The 17,589-nt window shown below is 41.8% G+C and overlaps 2 protein-coding genes across 2 annotated transcripts in view; one reads left to right on the forward strand and one right to left on the reverse strand.

The window, feature by feature from the left end:
• Window positions 1-1,532: 1,532 nt before the first annotated feature.
• Window positions 1,533-9,536, reverse strand: LOC106104368 (plexin-C1). Its single transcript, XM_013284404.1, has 3 exons — window positions 9,202-9,536; window positions 8,510-8,630; window positions 1,533-7,751 (listed from the first exon to the last, which is right to left on the reverse strand). The coding sequence occupies exon 3, from the start codon at window positions 7,687-7,689 to the stop codon at window positions 1,996-1,998; it is 5,694 nt and encodes a 1,897-aa protein (XP_013139858.1). The 5' UTR covers window positions 7,690-7,751; window positions 8,510-8,630; window positions 9,202-9,536; the 3' UTR covers window positions 1,533-1,995.
• A 4,043-nt stretch (window positions 9,537-13,579) lies between these two features.
• The window catches only part of LOC106104369 (fumarate hydratase, mitochondrial-like), a gene marked incomplete in the record, with an annotated part of 7,524 nt that continues 3,514 nt past the window's right edge, over window positions 13,580-17,589 (forward strand). Inside the window, 5 exon segments of the mRNA XM_013284405.1 lie at window positions 13,580-13,998; window positions 14,719-14,835; window positions 15,829-15,910; window positions 16,394-16,515; window positions 17,109-17,341. Coding sequence (XP_013139859.1) covers window positions 13,951-13,998; window positions 14,719-14,835; window positions 15,829-15,910; window positions 16,394-16,515; window positions 17,109-17,341 — 602 coding nt within the window.

The raw sequence follows: 17,589 nt of genomic DNA on the forward strand, positions 1-17,589 counted from the left end.
CAGAATAATTTACAATCTGTATTACTAATATAACAGTGTAAGATTAATTATTTGCTGTGCAAGTATTTAGACTAGATATAACTTAGTCCATAGAAGAAATAATAACTGGATTCATCACTATCACCTGGTTTGTTCAAATCCTAGCTTTAAGTAACAGTAAGTCACTGCTTACTGTATAAAATATAATATAGCGTAAACATTAACTGAGAAATCAGACCATACGTTGTAACGCAAGGTGATTTCATCCAAGGCCTTTGTACTTGATTAAGTAAACTATGAACTTACCTTATTGTGCCTTCGATGACGTCACTCGGCAAATACATTCAAGTCGTAATTTTTTAATGTGTAAATGTTTATTAATGTATAAAGTAACTTGTTTTGGTTTAAATTTGTGTCTTAGAGCAAATCTATCTAAACTTTAGTTGTTACCTCTTATACATTTAGATAAATGTCGACCAAATTTAAATTACAACTACATTCTAGTAAGCAATAATCTACTTCGAATATTAGTTATCAAATGTGTCATGAATTAGTAGATCAAAATTTTAGAACAGAATTTTAATTTATTCGAGTTTCTTTCGGCAAAATAGGGTGTACAAAACCCTTCCCTTCATTACCTTCAACATGACGGATATTCGTTTATAATGCTACTTTGTCTAGATAATGTACCTGTTCTTCAGTGCTATTGTATAACAGTTATTTAAATCTTAATCCACCTAGATAGAATGATAAACCTTACGTAGCCCAGAACAAACATCGTTCATGTCTTTTTAGTGAAACAATTAATCCTTATCAAGTAGTAGTTCTCGTCTTAGTAGTGTTTATGCGAATATTATCATTTGCAATATATTTATCATTATCTAATTATTTAACAGTTCAGTTGCAGCCCTAAGTGATCACTCAACATAACTTTTAGAAATCATAGAAGATTCAAAATTTATTTAAGATTGACCCATCCACCATAACTACAAAGATGGTCATGCCTATCGTTAACTACACTAAAAATAAAAACTAGATTTGTTTTTAACAGAGGCTAAACATGAATGTGATAATCGTAAGATAATTTCGCCAGGAATGTACAACTTCGTAGAGATGGATGAATACTTACGCTCGTATCCCGCCGTCCAGGCCCACAGCGACACCATCGCCAGCAGCCAGTGGTACAGCAGGCCTTCCACTTTCCAGTAGAGGGGGGCGAACACGGGTCTGACGAGGCGCAGCGCCATCATCCACACCACGTAGGCGGGTATGCAGTAAATGTTGTTCAGTACCGCGAACGCGGTCCGCGCCGCGACCCTCGCGTAGCGGCTGAAACAGCAGGGCCGCTCGTTGGTGACCGTCTCGCCCCGCCGCGGCCGGGCGCGGGCCACACGGGCCGCGGAGGTAATGGATGAGTGAGGTGACAAGAGGCGAGCGCCGCGCCCCGGGGCGAGGCGAGACGGTACCGCGTGCTCCCCGCCTTCAGCTGCCAAGCGTTGGGCTTTCGTCGGCCGTGGCCGTGGCGCTGCGCCGCCCGAATAAAAACACACGCATACATTCGACGATATTTATTAATGGAATCGTTACCGGTTCACTGTCGGTTATTTCGTTAATAATACTGCGAGTACAAATTTAAAAACGCCCGCCGGCGAGCTGGGATAAGCTCGCCAAGGGGCTCACATGCGATTTCGTTTGCGACACACATTTTACACCGATCGACGTAACATTATCTCGTACGACGCGAGCACACATAGACAGACATACACAAATTTTAAGTTTACGATGCATACTGCGGCACGACCTCGGCCGGTCGGGTTCGTCGTGTAAAACAATACAAAGTTCATTATATAAAATTAAAAAACGACATCGGACCGCTGAAATAATACAAAAATTACAATATTAAAGACTGTACACTATCTAATATATACAATGGTTGCCAGCAGAGATATGTGCGGGGGTGGCATTATATACAGGGCGGTGGGCGATGCGCGTACGGCGCGATACGGCCGGGGCGGCTTACACATCGTAGTTGTGTGCCATGAGGCCGTGCACCTGCTCCAGGCGGTACGCTAGCCGCTGCTTCTGCGAGAACTCATCCTCCTCCAGCGTCACCATTAGCTGCTCGTTGTATTTGACGGCGTATGCATACAACTCGTTGAGCGCGCAATTCGTGTTGAACTCCTTAGTGTGTAGGCGCGACTCCTCCGCCAGCATGGCGTTCATGTCCTGGTCCGATATGGCCGGCATCAGCTTTATGTCTGCGTAGTAGCGCTCTACCCACTCCTTATACACGGGAATGTCTTTTGCGTACAGCAGCTTCGAGGAGGGCGAGTCCTTGCCGAGGATATGATCAGATGTCGAACACGAGTCCATGAACGTTTGCGCGATAACCGACAAGCATGAATCGACTGTATTAGACTTGTGGACGTCGAAAACGAAATTGGGATTTTTAATTAAATTAACCCAGAAACGAAGCGGAAGAGAATTACTTTTCCAGGTGTGCACGACCTCAGGGTCGGAAATAGCGTGCTGCAACGCCTGGTCATCGAGGAAGTCGAACATGTATTTGATGGCCAGCGGCAGCGCGGAGCCACGGTGCGCGGTGCTGAAGATGGTCTCAAACAAATCGTCCACAAACTTCTGCAGTGTGCCCTTGGTCGCAAGCAGACGGGTAAGGTATATTTCCGAGACCATCTTGTTACCACGCTCGCCCTCCTTGTGTGCGTCGCCGTCGTGGTGCCGCACGAGATGCCAGTACTTGAAACCGCCACCGTGCTCGTACTTAAGAGGGCTTGCGGGAGGGCTGGCAGAACCGTATTTGCCTCTGTTCAGTGTCTCGTACGTATGTGACTTGTCATTTTTCTCCATGTTGGACAAATTATAAACGGAGCTCTGTTTAGCGACAAGACTGAGACACGCGCAGTCCGGGACGCGATAATGATTGAGGGTGTTCAATTTGCGCCATTCCCCCTCGCACTTAGTAGTGCTGTCTTCATCGTACAGAATCAGTCGACCACAAGCGCCCGTGCGCCATTCCAAATCGAGCTCGTCGCGGCTTGGCCTCTGCGAGTACGGCGTCGCGCGGTAAATCGCATCGAGGCATTTCTCCTTCACTTGACTAATCGTATCGCAATCGAGGACTTTTACCTGGACATTTTCTGTCGTCGCTTCCAAACCACTCACGAAGATAGTCTGTTGCGATATCGATACGCTCACGGACATCGCTTTAAAATCTATAGATTGTCTAATGAGTTTCTCTTCGCTCAGAGAATAACGCGCCTCCGAAGTGATCGCGTCCACCGGGCCTTTGTCGACTTGACCTTTCATCGACCTAAATAAAAGGTAAAGCGGTTCGCCAGCGCATTCGCGCAAGAATTTATACAAGAGGAAAGTAAACCATGCACTGAGCATCTTTTCAGCGACACTCTCGGTACGCCTCAGTAATAACTTAGGATGGCTTTTCCCCTCCATGCACTTTTCGATTAGCTCTGCCAGCAACGTTTTTAAAACATCAGTACAATATTCCATCTTACTTTGTAAAGTTACCATAATAAGAGAAGCTACATTAACGCGGTCTCGCATTGAAAAATATCTATTGCTTTCTAAAGTACGAATAAATAATAATAGGAATGTTTTATGCATTATCAGTTGGCCGAACAGTTTCAGACCTTTCTCTTTTCTACTAAGCTCTGGTCGTTCCCATTGCAGGACGGCGTGGTCGTCGATGTTGGGGAACAAGATCTTCATCGCGTACGTGCGATAGTCCAGGAACGGAATGCCACCCGTTACGTCTCCCGTCAGGTCGGTCATCTCAGTCTGAAGTTCGGCAAATGCCTCTTTACACTCGGCCGCCACTCTTAACTCTAAAATATCCATTTGCTCCTGCATATTTTTCAATACCCTAATATTCTCAGTGGATTTACGCCTATACATAACTAGAAATACGACAAATATAAATATGAGTACGAATACGCTAGCGCTAACGCCGAAGAGGATCGGCTTCCCGATGGCCGCCTGCAGACCGGTCTGGGAGTCGTACGATAGCTTGCCGATCTTGTAGGTGAGCGCGCGGCCCACGCGTACTACCACTTCGGGTGAGACCACGCCATCCGGCAGCTCGTCGCGTGCCGGCGGCCGGCAGGTCAGCTGGTGGCGTGCCAACGATGTCACGTTGCACACGCTTTCGCCGATGCGCACCTCTACGTCGCTCTCAGTACATGCCCTATCCAAGTTCTGACCGTTGATAGTCAAATATTCGGACTTATAATACTTAACGTCCTCGTCAAATTTCTCGTAAATAGGATCCGGATAAAGAAGGAAAGCGTTGCCAGTTTTACTGGTCAGATTCTGTACGCTCTGGACGTCGTCCATATTAAATCCGTATTCTAATTCCAAAGGCCTGTCCGGATCTAGATTGAGCCCCGCACTCTCGATACCGGGGGATTCGCAAATGAGATGCGTCTGAAAATCAACTCTATGGCAAGGAGCTATATACGGTCGGTTGTCGTGGTATACATATATTTGTGGGAACTGAATGGAATGAAAGTTACGACCCATCACTTTAATGTTTATCCCTCCGGATGGAATGCCTTTGGGTTGCTTTCGCTGCGACGTTAACGGTGGGCCGGACTCAACGAATTCGACCACGGGGTCTTCTATATATTCAAACTTTTCGCGTTCCAGTTTCCGCACTCCGGTGTCAAAACGCATTCGTAACGTACCCATTTTAAGTTGGTATGAATGGCTCGTACGACATACGGCTTCCTCGTGAGAAACGGAAAGAATCGCGCACGGTAAGTCGTCAATGAAAGCTTGAATATTGTTTCCGGCGTTCAGATACTCGCCAGTGATACGCAATTTAGTTCCACCAGATTGTGGACCGTATTTCGGTTGAATGGAATTTATTTTAGGATTCACGAAGGCATAATGATGTTTCGATTCGCCGCGATAGTCAGCGACTCTGACAACGACGGGACCGTCTCGCGGGACCTCCTCACCGGGACCGTCCACGGTACAAACTATACGCCGCGTTTTTACGTACAATTCGACTATTGGCTGACATTTGATACCAGCTATCGTGACGCCATTGTAGATATCTGATATGTTCCGACCTAGATTTATGCCTTCGATAGTTATATTCGTACCTCCGTCCCACGGGCCCAGTTGCGGTCTAAAAGAATGGATTTCCGGATTGGGGCACGTTTGGGTCCGATTCAACCACACACTGGGAGCTCCACATTGTTCTTGTACTTCGCATCGATCCGATCCCTGACACCAACCGCAACCGAACTTCTCGGGCAGAGCCAAACATATACCACAATTATCCGCCATGTCGCTACAACGATATATGAGTATGTGAGTGTCGTCCGGATTATCTAACGGTTTAGATCCACCCCATATGACGGCAAAAGATGCGGTTATATTCGGAGCACGAGACGTATAAGTAAATTCAACAGGTTCGCAATAAATCGTATCGGCGAGAAGCTTGGCATTCACGTGGGTCACGCGGCCCTCAATATTAAACTGGCATACAAACCTCGTCTGAACAATAAATTGACCAATTATATGAACTTTTACTTTAATAGCCTTTTTAACACCGGATGGAACGAGAATCTCATTAGTGCCGTCGGAAGTGGAATTAATAGTGGGACAGAAGCTTGGGCCCGAACGGTAGCTAGGCCCGATTCTACTGATCCCAGTGACAAGGATGTCGTTCCTACAGTTCTCGGCCGTGTCGTGCGTGCAGCGGTGACCGTCAACGCACCAATCACAAGGGAACGACGAGCTTACGCACTGAGTGCAAGAGCTATAAGTGTTACAGTCGAAAAATGTGAAATTAGTCGCAACGAAATCGGGTCCCTGTGTCGTGCGCACTGACAGCTTGGCAGTGAAATGATGCTGGCCGGAGGGTATCGGCGGCAAGGTATCGGTACGTGGAGTAGTACAATTTACACCGTTAGTTTTCCGAGTAGCATTAGTTTTAAGCGTACGGTCTAAAGCTGTAAATGCGCACAAAAATTGACCATTGAGTGTTGGCAGGTTTTCTATGTGTAAATCTAAAGTCCTTGCAGTAGTTCGTTGCAATTGATTCGGTGTAACTTGAGTGATTGTCGTACATCGTCCACTACGATACGATATCCAGTACAAAGGATCCTTTGCCGCCTCCTGACAGTCCGATCGAAGGCTACACTTATTCTCTAAGGAACACCAACCACAGTACGGGTCTTTGGCACCGAGGCATGTTAAACACGATTTGTATACGCTACACTCTTGAACTTTCACTTTAGACACTTTGCTCTCGGTCATCACATATAAATGCATTAATTGAGTATCGAAGAATAAGTCTTTGTTGACCGGCGAACGCTCATCGATCACGATATCTCCATACTCAAAGGCTGAAGTAGCGCTCTCGACGACAATCTTCTTGAGATGTCCCTCGGCCGTGCCGGCGAACACGACAGTGTAGTCACCGGTCGCTGTGGCCGCCACCGCAGTCAGCCTCTTCTCGAATTTGGCCACTGGAACTGCTTCCACTGGTTGTTCACCCCCCAACGGCGTGTTTACATCCAACCCACAAAAATCTTCGCTTATCGATTGTAATTTAGTTAAGATGCAAGGATGGGATGGCGATATAAAATCTAGGCCCCGCGAGCCATTGCCACTAAAGCAAGTTTTTATATTCTGCATAAATTTGCGACGGATTGCCTTTAGAGAGTAAACACAAAGCGCCGACAGATTCGATGGCGTGTTCGTATTTATCGACTCACTTTGACTGAAAGCAGCAAAAAGGACGTCGTGCTGCGGCGTTATTCCGAGTTCAGAGGATAGCACAGAACCAGCTTTTCCTACGAAGGCAGCTTGCACGAGGTTGTAGCCGTAGTTTCCGCCACCCTCACCCGTGCAGGACATCGGTATTTCTGTGTACGAGTAGTAGTTTTCATCATCGTGACACACACGCACCAACTTACTATAATACGTATCGGAGCCGACGCCGCGCAGCTGAGTCGTCAAGAAGTAACTGAATCCTTCTGAACTGAAGCCGTATACATAGTTTATAGGGTATCGTTCTCGGGATAGAGAATTTACGAACATTCTGGTGCCGGTCGTAACAGCGGTTCTGGCTATCATGAATAGACGGTCATCCTCTAAAGAGCGACTGCTTACGGTGGGCACTTCGGAGCGGTAAGGAGAGTTGCCGGTAAAGGTGACGCCGATGTACATAACCTGCGTCATGGGAGGGTTGGGGGGCCCGGGAGCGATGAAAGCCACGGTCGATGCGCTGGCGTTGTTCGCAACCACCGGTTCGCGCACTTCGCGCACATCATGAGAAATGTTATTCAAGTTCCGCACTGAGCACAATCCTTGCAACACCGAGCCGCACGTAATGAGGCGGCTAGTTGCATAGTCGATGACGAGCGCCTTGTTGACGTTATCGGTGGGCTTCTTCACGAAACTCGGAGGGCAATCAAAGGTGCAGAGAGCCGAATCGTTGACCGGTCCGGTGACGAACGACTGGGCGACCTCGAGTTCAGGAGACAGCTGGTATATTCTGTTGACGGCACCCACGTAGACCCGGCCGGTGTTGCGATCGACGACCAGGTGATTGAAGAGCGACGCGGGGGTGGCGAGAGGGTCGGAGAAGGAGCGCACGACGTCGTAGGAGCCGTCGGCGGCGCCGAGGGCCGCCAGGGCCAGTAGGACGCGCCACATGACGCGGGCGCATCGGGCCGCCCGCCTATCGTCGCAGTCCGCGCGGCTCCCCGCCCGCCCATCTGCAACGCGACACGTCACGGCTAGTTCACATCACGCGGCGACAACAGAGCGAGTCCTTCACCTCGCCGTTATGTCTATCAACTTGACAACACCAAATCGCGTCTCTTCTGCCATCTTTCTTGTGTTGCCACATCCATTTAATATTAAGAATTTAATTCTTTGAGAAAAGTAACAAAATCTACGCTAGTGTGTCAAGGGCTTGTGTATTTTGTTATCAATGTAATAGTTGGTCTGTAATCGCACGGTTATAACCGCCTGATGTGAACTAGTCGTCAGCCGCACGCACTGGAGCCATCCGTTCCTATCGCACGGCGCCCCGCCGGCCACGGACCTGAACCCAAGACCGCCTACATCGTACGCGATTCGGTGCAGACGCGGCGCGCCAGTGCGATCAGAGCGAGAAAGGACGCCCAATCACCGTCCTTCTATCTTCAGTACTAACCTTTGCACAATTGGGATAATTACGATCTTATCGGAATATTACGCATCCGGAAAATTACACGCGAACAAATATAGGTTAGTACGGGGAAGAACGGGTTTCGGCGGCCTTCGGCCAGTGCAATTTATCTTTAATTTTTACACACCCGACGAAAGCCTCAACATTATAATTGGGAGTAACACAAAATACTTGGCATGCTGTTCGATACGGGGAGCAAACGTGGTGGCGCAACGGGAAATAAAAATAACAAAAATGGAACTAAATATTTGAAAAAAAAAAAAAAACTGAACACATTGACGACATCGATTCTATACTTACAGGATAGCCATGACGGAATTAGATCGGACGGGCTTCGATATGACGGTCTACTTGATCATACGCGTATATAAAAGCGTACTTTCATAATGTGGGGACACCGTCCTTGTTTTGCTGTCGAGACCTGGAACAACAAATATTACGATTTTAAGGCCCGTTTGGGCTCATCGATTTCCTATCTCAACTTGAACAACTGGTTCTTGTATATTTTAACATTGCACATGATAATAACATTTTATTGTTCATTATAGTTAGGGATTCTAATGATCTAAAAATTTACTCGAATGAAACAAAATGATATGTTACACGAGGTGATCGCAATGGCCATGAACCATGAAATCCAAAAGAATAAAAATTGTCTGTATCTTTAAAAATCCGATAACCCCAAAGGCGAGATTCAACATTACGCCGTACGAACGCGACCGGTTGTTCAATTTGGTTGCATTCCCTGCATCCACCCACTCACCGTAATATAACTAGTAATGTCCGCGTCCCATAAAAATACCATCACATATTTTTAGAATACAATAAAACAAAAGATTATATTAATTTTTGGACGTTATCTAGGTCTATTTCTTTGACGTAGGACGGAAAAGAAAGTCAGCCATTACCGCGCACGCGATTCGATAGACGGAAGCCATTCCAAACGCCACGCACTGCTGAACGAATTACACCGTATTAAGAGTAGAACTTACCTTATGTAATTCTAAGATCTCAAAAAACAATCCTTTGGTATCCAGGAACGTTGACAATAACGTAATAATCACTAGAATGCACTTCACAATATTCTCTTTGTAATGATCTCACTATAATTTATAACGATAACACAACACCACAAGCGACCGTCTTTATCACAACATTATTTGTATAATATAACTATGTCGAATAAGCTAAGCCCGTTCAAAATTAGTAAAATGTCCCGTTTGCACAGAGAGTCCACGACATGAGCATCAGTCTTCGTACATCGCCGTGGAATGATTATAGTTTCGCTTTTCGAACGAGTCTAGGCGTGACTGAACCGAAAAGAGCCGACCGCGTCCGATGGCTCCTAAATAGTACGTATTTTAACCGACAGAGGCAGCACTGTTGTATAGAAGCGTTCAGAAATGTAGTACGGATTCGTTCATTTAATGTGAAAATCACATACAATTTAAATTATTTCTTTTGCGGTTTCTTCGCATGCTACAGATTAGCAGTGCTTAAAATAGAAGTGAAAGTCTGCGAAAGGTTTAGTTATAAATCAGGGTAATCTCAAACCATCAACATACTGGCAATGTTGCGAAACTCAACGAAAAAAAAATCTGATAGACATATGATCTGTCACATTTCTGTCATTTTCTTCGATAAAAACTTAATTCCAGCTTTAATATTTTAATTTATAAATCATGGCTGTGTCCATGTTTAAGATTTGTGCTACACTTTCACGTACTTCAACTAAGCTTCGAGGTGCCATCAGCCTTCTGGACAAACATGATTTTTCAACGACAAACATGAAACTCGTAAGTTGCATAACCGGTATATTTCTTATAAATATGGACATTAAAACATGTAAATAATTAAAATATTATTACGATTTGGTGTTCTAGCCTCCGTGTTTGTTTTGGGAATGTCTTAAAGTTCTACTAGTTTAGAGTAGATCTTGTTTTTTTATGGAATTGTATCCTCAGCTTTCTCAACTTAAGGCGGGAACGTTACTCAAAATAATTGTTGATTACATTTATCTGTTTGAATCATAAATCTGTGTCTTTCTTATTATTGAGCCTGGCTATAATGCGTATCATATAAATTATATATAAATATAACTAGCTTTTGCCCGTAACTTCGCCACAAAGCACAAAGTAGCTAATGATTTAATATATCAGTTTCAAGTCCGGTTTGAACAGTTACAAACAATACCCGGAGCAATCGCGAAGTTCAAGCAACAGGCAAAAATATTTTAAACTTGGCTTTTCATTATGTTCACAAAAGTTTTTTTTTACATTATGTACAGACAATTTAATTTAATTAATTGTATAGCATAGATACAAGACTATAGATACATAATCTGGAATACAAAAGTGCAACGAGAAGTAAGAAGACCATATGAAGTAAATCAAAAGCCACATTTTGTCTAATTTTTAGTAAAGTTTAATAATACAATTTTTTAAAACAAAACCAATGGTACAACATATCTTATTGAAATTTGGCAAGGATATAAACCAGTCTGAAAAACTCATGGGATATGGTTCATCACCAAATAATGTCTGGTTCCTGAGGGGTATATAGTAATGTTTTTCATACTTCATATATCTATAAGTAGCTGTTGCTCGCAACATTGTCCGCATGTTATTAAAAAAAATATGGCCTATGTTACACATAACATAGTTTTATAATGGTGAAAGAATTTTTGTAATCGGCCCAGTAGTTTTTGAGTTATTTCAATACATACAAAAATACAAATGTAAAGAGGAGTATTAATAATGTTAGTATAGATGAAGCCATGAGCACCAACATTACCATATACAAAATAGATTTAGCTAAAAAATTGTGAAATCAAAGTAGTAAAGTTTGAGGTTATTTTTGTGGTATTCCTTCTACCAGCCGCATTTTTTATTATTTTAGGTAAAACATAGTCTACTTACAAACAACGATCTGAATGCTACAATATTCAGTACATTACCTTCCCCCTTAACCTATTACCATAGGGTTGGCATGTGAGTTTTTCGTTCTCCAAATAATGCTATCAGCCATCATGTCAGTCATCACTCCCTTGTTGATTATGTCGGCTTTAACGCAATCCATCCGCCTCTGGGCCTTTTACTGGTGTATCTTTCAACACTCATAACTAACCTTGTTACATACGACTATATCCAGTATCTAAATTAAGAAGAAAACCATTGCATGGGCTTTCTTTAGCATTAATATGGTCTTAATTTGTTTCTATAACTATTTTTCTTTTATTGACTCTCAGAACAGGGGAGAAGACAGATACCCTCCCTTGTCCCCCCTGGGGAGGTTAAATCCCACTGTTGGATTTCTATATTGTTACTGGATATAATACAACTGTACAAAGTACAACACAGTTATAACTATTGTGTTCATAACAATGTATAATTTAAACAATCTCGTACACAATGAAAAATATATGACAATTGTTATGTAAATTATGCATGCAATATTAATCTCTTAGGAAAGTTTATAGTTTTTTTACATAATATCAACAAGGCCATTGTTATGAATAAAACTTGTAATGAAGCAAAATAAACATCAATTTAATACTTAAGTATTTTCTATTTAATGAGAGTAAATTCAATTTTGAAATTCTAATTTGAATTTTAGTGTTTATGAGAAAGCAATTAAATTATTTTGTTTTTACATAGATGTAATTGTTTAGCAATAATACTATATTATGTTATTTTGTATTAAAGACCTTTTAAATCAAATGTTAATTATAAACCTAGCTTGAAAAATAATAATCTTACAAGAAAAGGTGAACACTCTCTTCTTTTAATAGTTTCGAAAATGGAAATTATATTCTACAGTTGACACTCTATGCGATAGTCTTTTTTACCTCCCAAATTTTTTATATTACAATGTGGTAAACAATCCAACGGCAAGCTTAATTCGCCAAAATAATGCAACCAGTGTCCATAGACATCCACGTTTACAAATGTGTTGCCTACTATTTTTTTTCTACAGGAAAAGCGGTAAAATAGATTAAATTTTACGGTATGGACACACACCAGATGAAAAAAATAATTACTTCAACTTCACATCTGTCTTCTGTGTGGTGGTAAACCACCAGTCTCTCTACTCTCACTGGTCCTTCACCATCACCAGCTCATTACCATATATGTCTCCACTGAGGAGCTCGCAGCCTACCCTAAGTACGGGGTGACTATACCATAGTCAAACCAAGCTGGCCTACTGTGGGTTGGTTGACTTCACACATATTTGTGAATTTCTTTACTGATATGTTCAGGTTGCATCTCGATGTTTTCCTTCACCATAAGAACGTCGGGTAAATTATGCACAAATGAAAATTCGAAAAATTGAAAACCACATTGATACAAGGCGGGGTTCCCACCTAAGACCTGTAGATTACAAGGCAACTGCTTAAACCACTGCGCCACCAACGCTCTTTAACTTTAACTTTTAAGACTGGTCCTTACCACTTTTAAAGGCCTAAGAGAGGGAAGAAGAGGGTGGGAAGAGGAAGTGGATTTGACGGTGGAGGAAATGCATAGGAAGGGGAAGTATCCTCTTTATGTGCGTCTCCTTCTCCGTCGGATAAGGGTAGGCAACGCTTCTGCAATTGCAGATGTCTATGGGCAGCGGTCGCTTGCTATTTTGGCGGGTTCAGGTGGTCGCTTGCTCGTTAGCCACTTTATGTTATAAAAAAAAAACTTAAAAGGCAGATTCTAGTGTATAAAGATATGGATTCTGTATACCATGCTAGTTGCATATTCAATACAATGTCAATTAGAGATTGCAATCAATAAAACTCGTAAAAATCGGTATGACGAGGTTATAAAACGGAGATAGATTAATGCTTGGTACATACTTGGCCATTACAGTTGGTCTGTAGCGCTTAATAACTGGATTGTCAACTGGTGCCAGTACGTCGATACAATCTGACTGGCCTTCGAAACTGAGCAACTCTATTGTGAACTAAGAGGGTGTATGATTTCTAGCTATTGACTTATCATTGTTCAATAATAATAATAATAATAATAATTTATTTAATTCATGTAACAATCAATTTTATAGATTCTAGAACTTTCGAAGCTCAGGTTTCTAGCGCTCGTCGTAGGTCATGCATTTTACGAATTCCAGTTTTATGTGCGTTGCAGGCGAATATTTCGGAATTATATGAAAAACACGAGTGTAACCAACAATTATACTGTTTAGCAAGGCAAAGTAACATGATGTAATTTTTTACGTGTCGTGCATGTAACGCGCGTAAAAATTAAGATATTTCAAAGCACGTGATGAATTCATGACCGTAACAACAGAAGCCGGCAACAAGTTAAAATCGTTTAAATAAAAACAGTCATTATTGTTATCGTGGTTCGCGTTTAAATCAGTACTCCCACGCCATTTGCGGTGTGTAGCCGCATGTATAGATAAACGTGTTATAAAATTGCGCGCGCGCCGGGCCCGTCTCGACACCGAGAGAGGGGACGCGACTGGTTTCATTTGTTACCAACTGATATACGTGGCTTCAAGTCTAACAAAAACAGTCGATTATTTTGCCACAACCATTCGCTGCAAGCAGGCAATTTAAAAAGTAAAAGAAGTACTGGCCGCTTAGACGGTTTTTTGTTTTTTCTTTATTCTTTTTTGAATGTGACGTATAACCTGCTGAATACCGAATTGTCATTCGGGCAAGAATTATTTTGTTAATTTTATTAGTTTAAATTTATCTAAATTTTATTGAGTTTTGTGGATAGAATTATACAGTGATGGCGTGCACTACGTGTTTGAACCCGGAGGGCAAGCCCGTGAAAATGGTAAGCAAATAGTATTTGTAATTAATGCCGTTGACCGATGGCCGGCTCTTGGGACGATGTATATTATGAAATTCATATTAGATTTCTATTGCTTTGGCATAAGACATATAATTGTAGTTCATTTAATTTTGTTAATCGTGGAAAGGTTATCAGTGTAAATAAAATAGATGATATAATATTTATTCAACACGATGTTTGCGTCTTATGCAAGAATTACTTATTAAAGTCATTTATTTAATTTAAAAACCTAGAAATATGAAACAATATAGTTTGACTTGGTTCTTTTGGTTGCTCATGGGTTGGGTTCGAATCTGCACGGATTTCTGATATACTGTTTGACGTGAGAAGCCATTAAGTTGCCTTTTCCACTGGGGTTGTGGTGAAGTGCGTAACGATCATTTTTATCTTACTTATAATATCTTAGTAATATAAAAACGAAAGTTTAGATGGATGGATGTTAGAGTTTGTAGCCAAAACTGCTGAACGTATCTGGATGAAATTTGGCAGCTTTGGTGCATAGTCTGGAAAAACACATGGGCTACTTACTTTTGATTTTTTTCAATTCCATGCTAATGGAGTCCAAGGCGAACGTTAGTATAATATTAGTAAGAAGTAAGATTGTTTTTCTAACAAATTACAACGCATTATTTGCTGGTCTAAGTAACCTTGCAGATTATTAGTATCACCGTTTTATTGAATTGAATTAAATTGTTATTCCAGAGGAAAGAAAAAGACACTATGGGTGAATTGGACGTGCCCGATGACAAGCTGTACGGTGCTCAAACTGTGCGGTCTGTCATGAACTTTCCCATTGGTGGCATCGAGGAGAGAATGCCGGTGAGTTAACGATATGGTCATTTTCACTTCGCCGTCACGGTAACGCCAGTGGAAATGACGTGCGTGACCCTCGCGCGGTTTGTCGCTAAATGGAAATTGGGTTCATGTATTTAAACAATGCTGGCTTATTTGAGTTCGTGAAAAAATAACTTAGTATAATGTACAAATGTGACTACAGTCTACTCAAATTTCTTCTTGTATGTACAGTCGGCTACATAAAAACATACGTGTTTACAAAACATTAGATATTTGTAAAGCCTTTTGATATTTGTCCAGTATTGATACTCGAAAGCATACTGCACGTCATACATATTTTTGACGTGTATTATAAGTTTTGTAAATGGTCCGATTTCTGCAGCTGACTATACAGGAAGACACTAAGAGCCTGTTCCACCACTGTCAGATAGCTTAAAAATGACGTCACTGTCAGATCCATATCCTATGAACTAAATGCTATATTTCCATCACATATTTAACACTTTCGATTGTTGTCAGACAATTTACAATTTGGTAAGACTGATCTTAATCAGGGCTTTAGCCCATCCTACCAAATTGTAAATTGTCTATTGAAATTGATATAGCGGATTTTTTTACCTTATCTGACAGTGACGTCATTTATAAACTATCTGAGCCTCTATCAGCCAGTGGTGAGACAGTACTTATACTTCTAATTATTGTAAATGCAATGTGTATGTTGTAAAAGCATGCGTCATCGGCGGTGGTATCATGTTATTGCCTACGTGTAGGTACGTTTAATTTGTAACTTGAAGTGATTAGGTACAGCTAGTGAGGTCAATGACAGAACACTGCAACTTGTACTTGCAACTAATTCGACCTTACCTCGACTCACGTATGACACACTTCCACTTAGTTTCTCATTACAATGCAATATAGTATACTCTATACTATACTATACAATAAAACATAAGTTAGTTTTAAAGTAACTTACGAGTCCAAGTAAAAATTAAATTGTTTTTTTTTTAAACTTCACAGTACCCTGTAATTATAGCCATGGGCATTTTGAAGAAAGCCGCTGCAAAAGTCAACATGGAGTTTGGTCTTGATAAGAAATTAGGTAATTTAATCTTCCATAAAATAATGTTAATTTTATTATATGTTTGTTAACATTCAAAGTAGAATAAAAACTAAGAAGTCTATTGTTTTAAGATTTATTTAAGAAACTGTCATGATTTGCCTATCAATGTTAGTATAACATCAAGCATAGGAGTCGCCAGGGGGGAACTGTAGCACCTTATCCCAGTGAATCGAAAAATATAAAATAAAAAAAACGGAAGTCTAGACGTTTAATATGGGAGTCCAAGGTTTCTGGTCGCTGCGTGATTGTAGTCATTGTGTCTTATAGAATTGCTAGCGTTTGTCTGCGACTCTAATCGCGTGGAATTAAAAGAAAAAAAATAGCCTCTGACTTTTTTTAGACTATCCTCTACATCGATGCCAAATTTCATCCAGTTCTGTTATGTAGTTTAGGCCACAAACTGTAACAAACATGTAAACTTTAGTATATTAGTAAGGTTTAATAAGCTGTTACTGGCTTTAGCGGAGGCGATAATGCAGGCGGCGGACGACGTGATATCCGGCAAGTTGTACCGCGAGGGACACTTCCCCCTCGTCATCTGGCAGACTGGCTCCGGCACGCAGAGCAACATGAACACCAATGAGGTTACACTTATATACTAGCTTTCGTCCGCGACTCTATCCGCGTGAATGAAAAAAAAACAAAAAAAAGTAGCTTATGTGTTTTTCCAAACTATCCCCATCGATACCAAAGTTTATCGAAATCTGTTCAGCTGTTAAGGCTACAAGTTCTAACAAACATCCATCCATCTAAACTTTCGCATTTATTATGTTAGTATAAAGTATGATGAGGTGATAAACGAGGTGATAATCCATAAGTATCTGACAGAAATCGATCTCGACTCTTATCGTGGTGTTTGGAGACTTAGAACAAGATGGACACCAAATAATTGGGAAAGGCATAAACGGAAGTCACTGATATCGGCATTTTCAAATGGGGTGTCACAGAGGGGATGTGCTAAAAATGATATTTCCGCTACTTTCTTCCAATCTCCCGTCATATCCACTTTTCAATCCTCTCCTTGTAAAAGTATGGAAAGAGAAGGAGTACTTAAGCAAGGCCTCTAGAACATATACCCATGAAAGTGTGCATGGAAGGATTGCTTCCACTAGGCATTGGGGTCTTTAAGGGTTCTAGCACTATTTTACATTTATAGTCAATAATTCTACGTTTCTAGGTGATCGCAAACCGCGCGATCCAGATCCTGGGCGGTACTCTGGGCAGCAAGGACCCCGTGCACCCCAACGACCACGTGAACAAGTCCCAGAGCTCCAACGACACGTACCCCACCGCCATGCACGTGTCCGTCGCTATGGAGCTGCGAGACCGCCTCATGCCCGGCTTAGTGGCACTCAGAGACACGCTAGACGCCAAGTCCAAGGAGTTCGAAAAGATCATCAAGATTGGCAGGTATGGCATCTGTCTTCCCCAAAGATGTTTAAAATATATTGAATAGGCGGTACCGGTTCTATGAAAGATACTAGTGTCATGTTAAATACAACCTCGTCTCTTGTGTAATAAAACATTTCACAAATTTATAGTAAGCTCTATCTTTTGTTATAAAATAAATTGTAAACGACATCTATTGGAAATTAATCTAAATACAATTAGTTGGTTTTGAGAATCTATCAATAGATGGCGTTAACATGTGAATCGAT

Source organism: Papilio polytes, unplaced genomic scaffold, assembly GCF_000836215.1.
Source record: "Papilio polytes unplaced genomic scaffold, Ppol_1.0 DF823688.1, whole genome shotgun sequence".
NCBI classification, from domain to species: Eukaryota; Metazoa; Arthropoda; class Insecta; order Lepidoptera; family Papilionidae; genus Papilio; species Papilio polytes.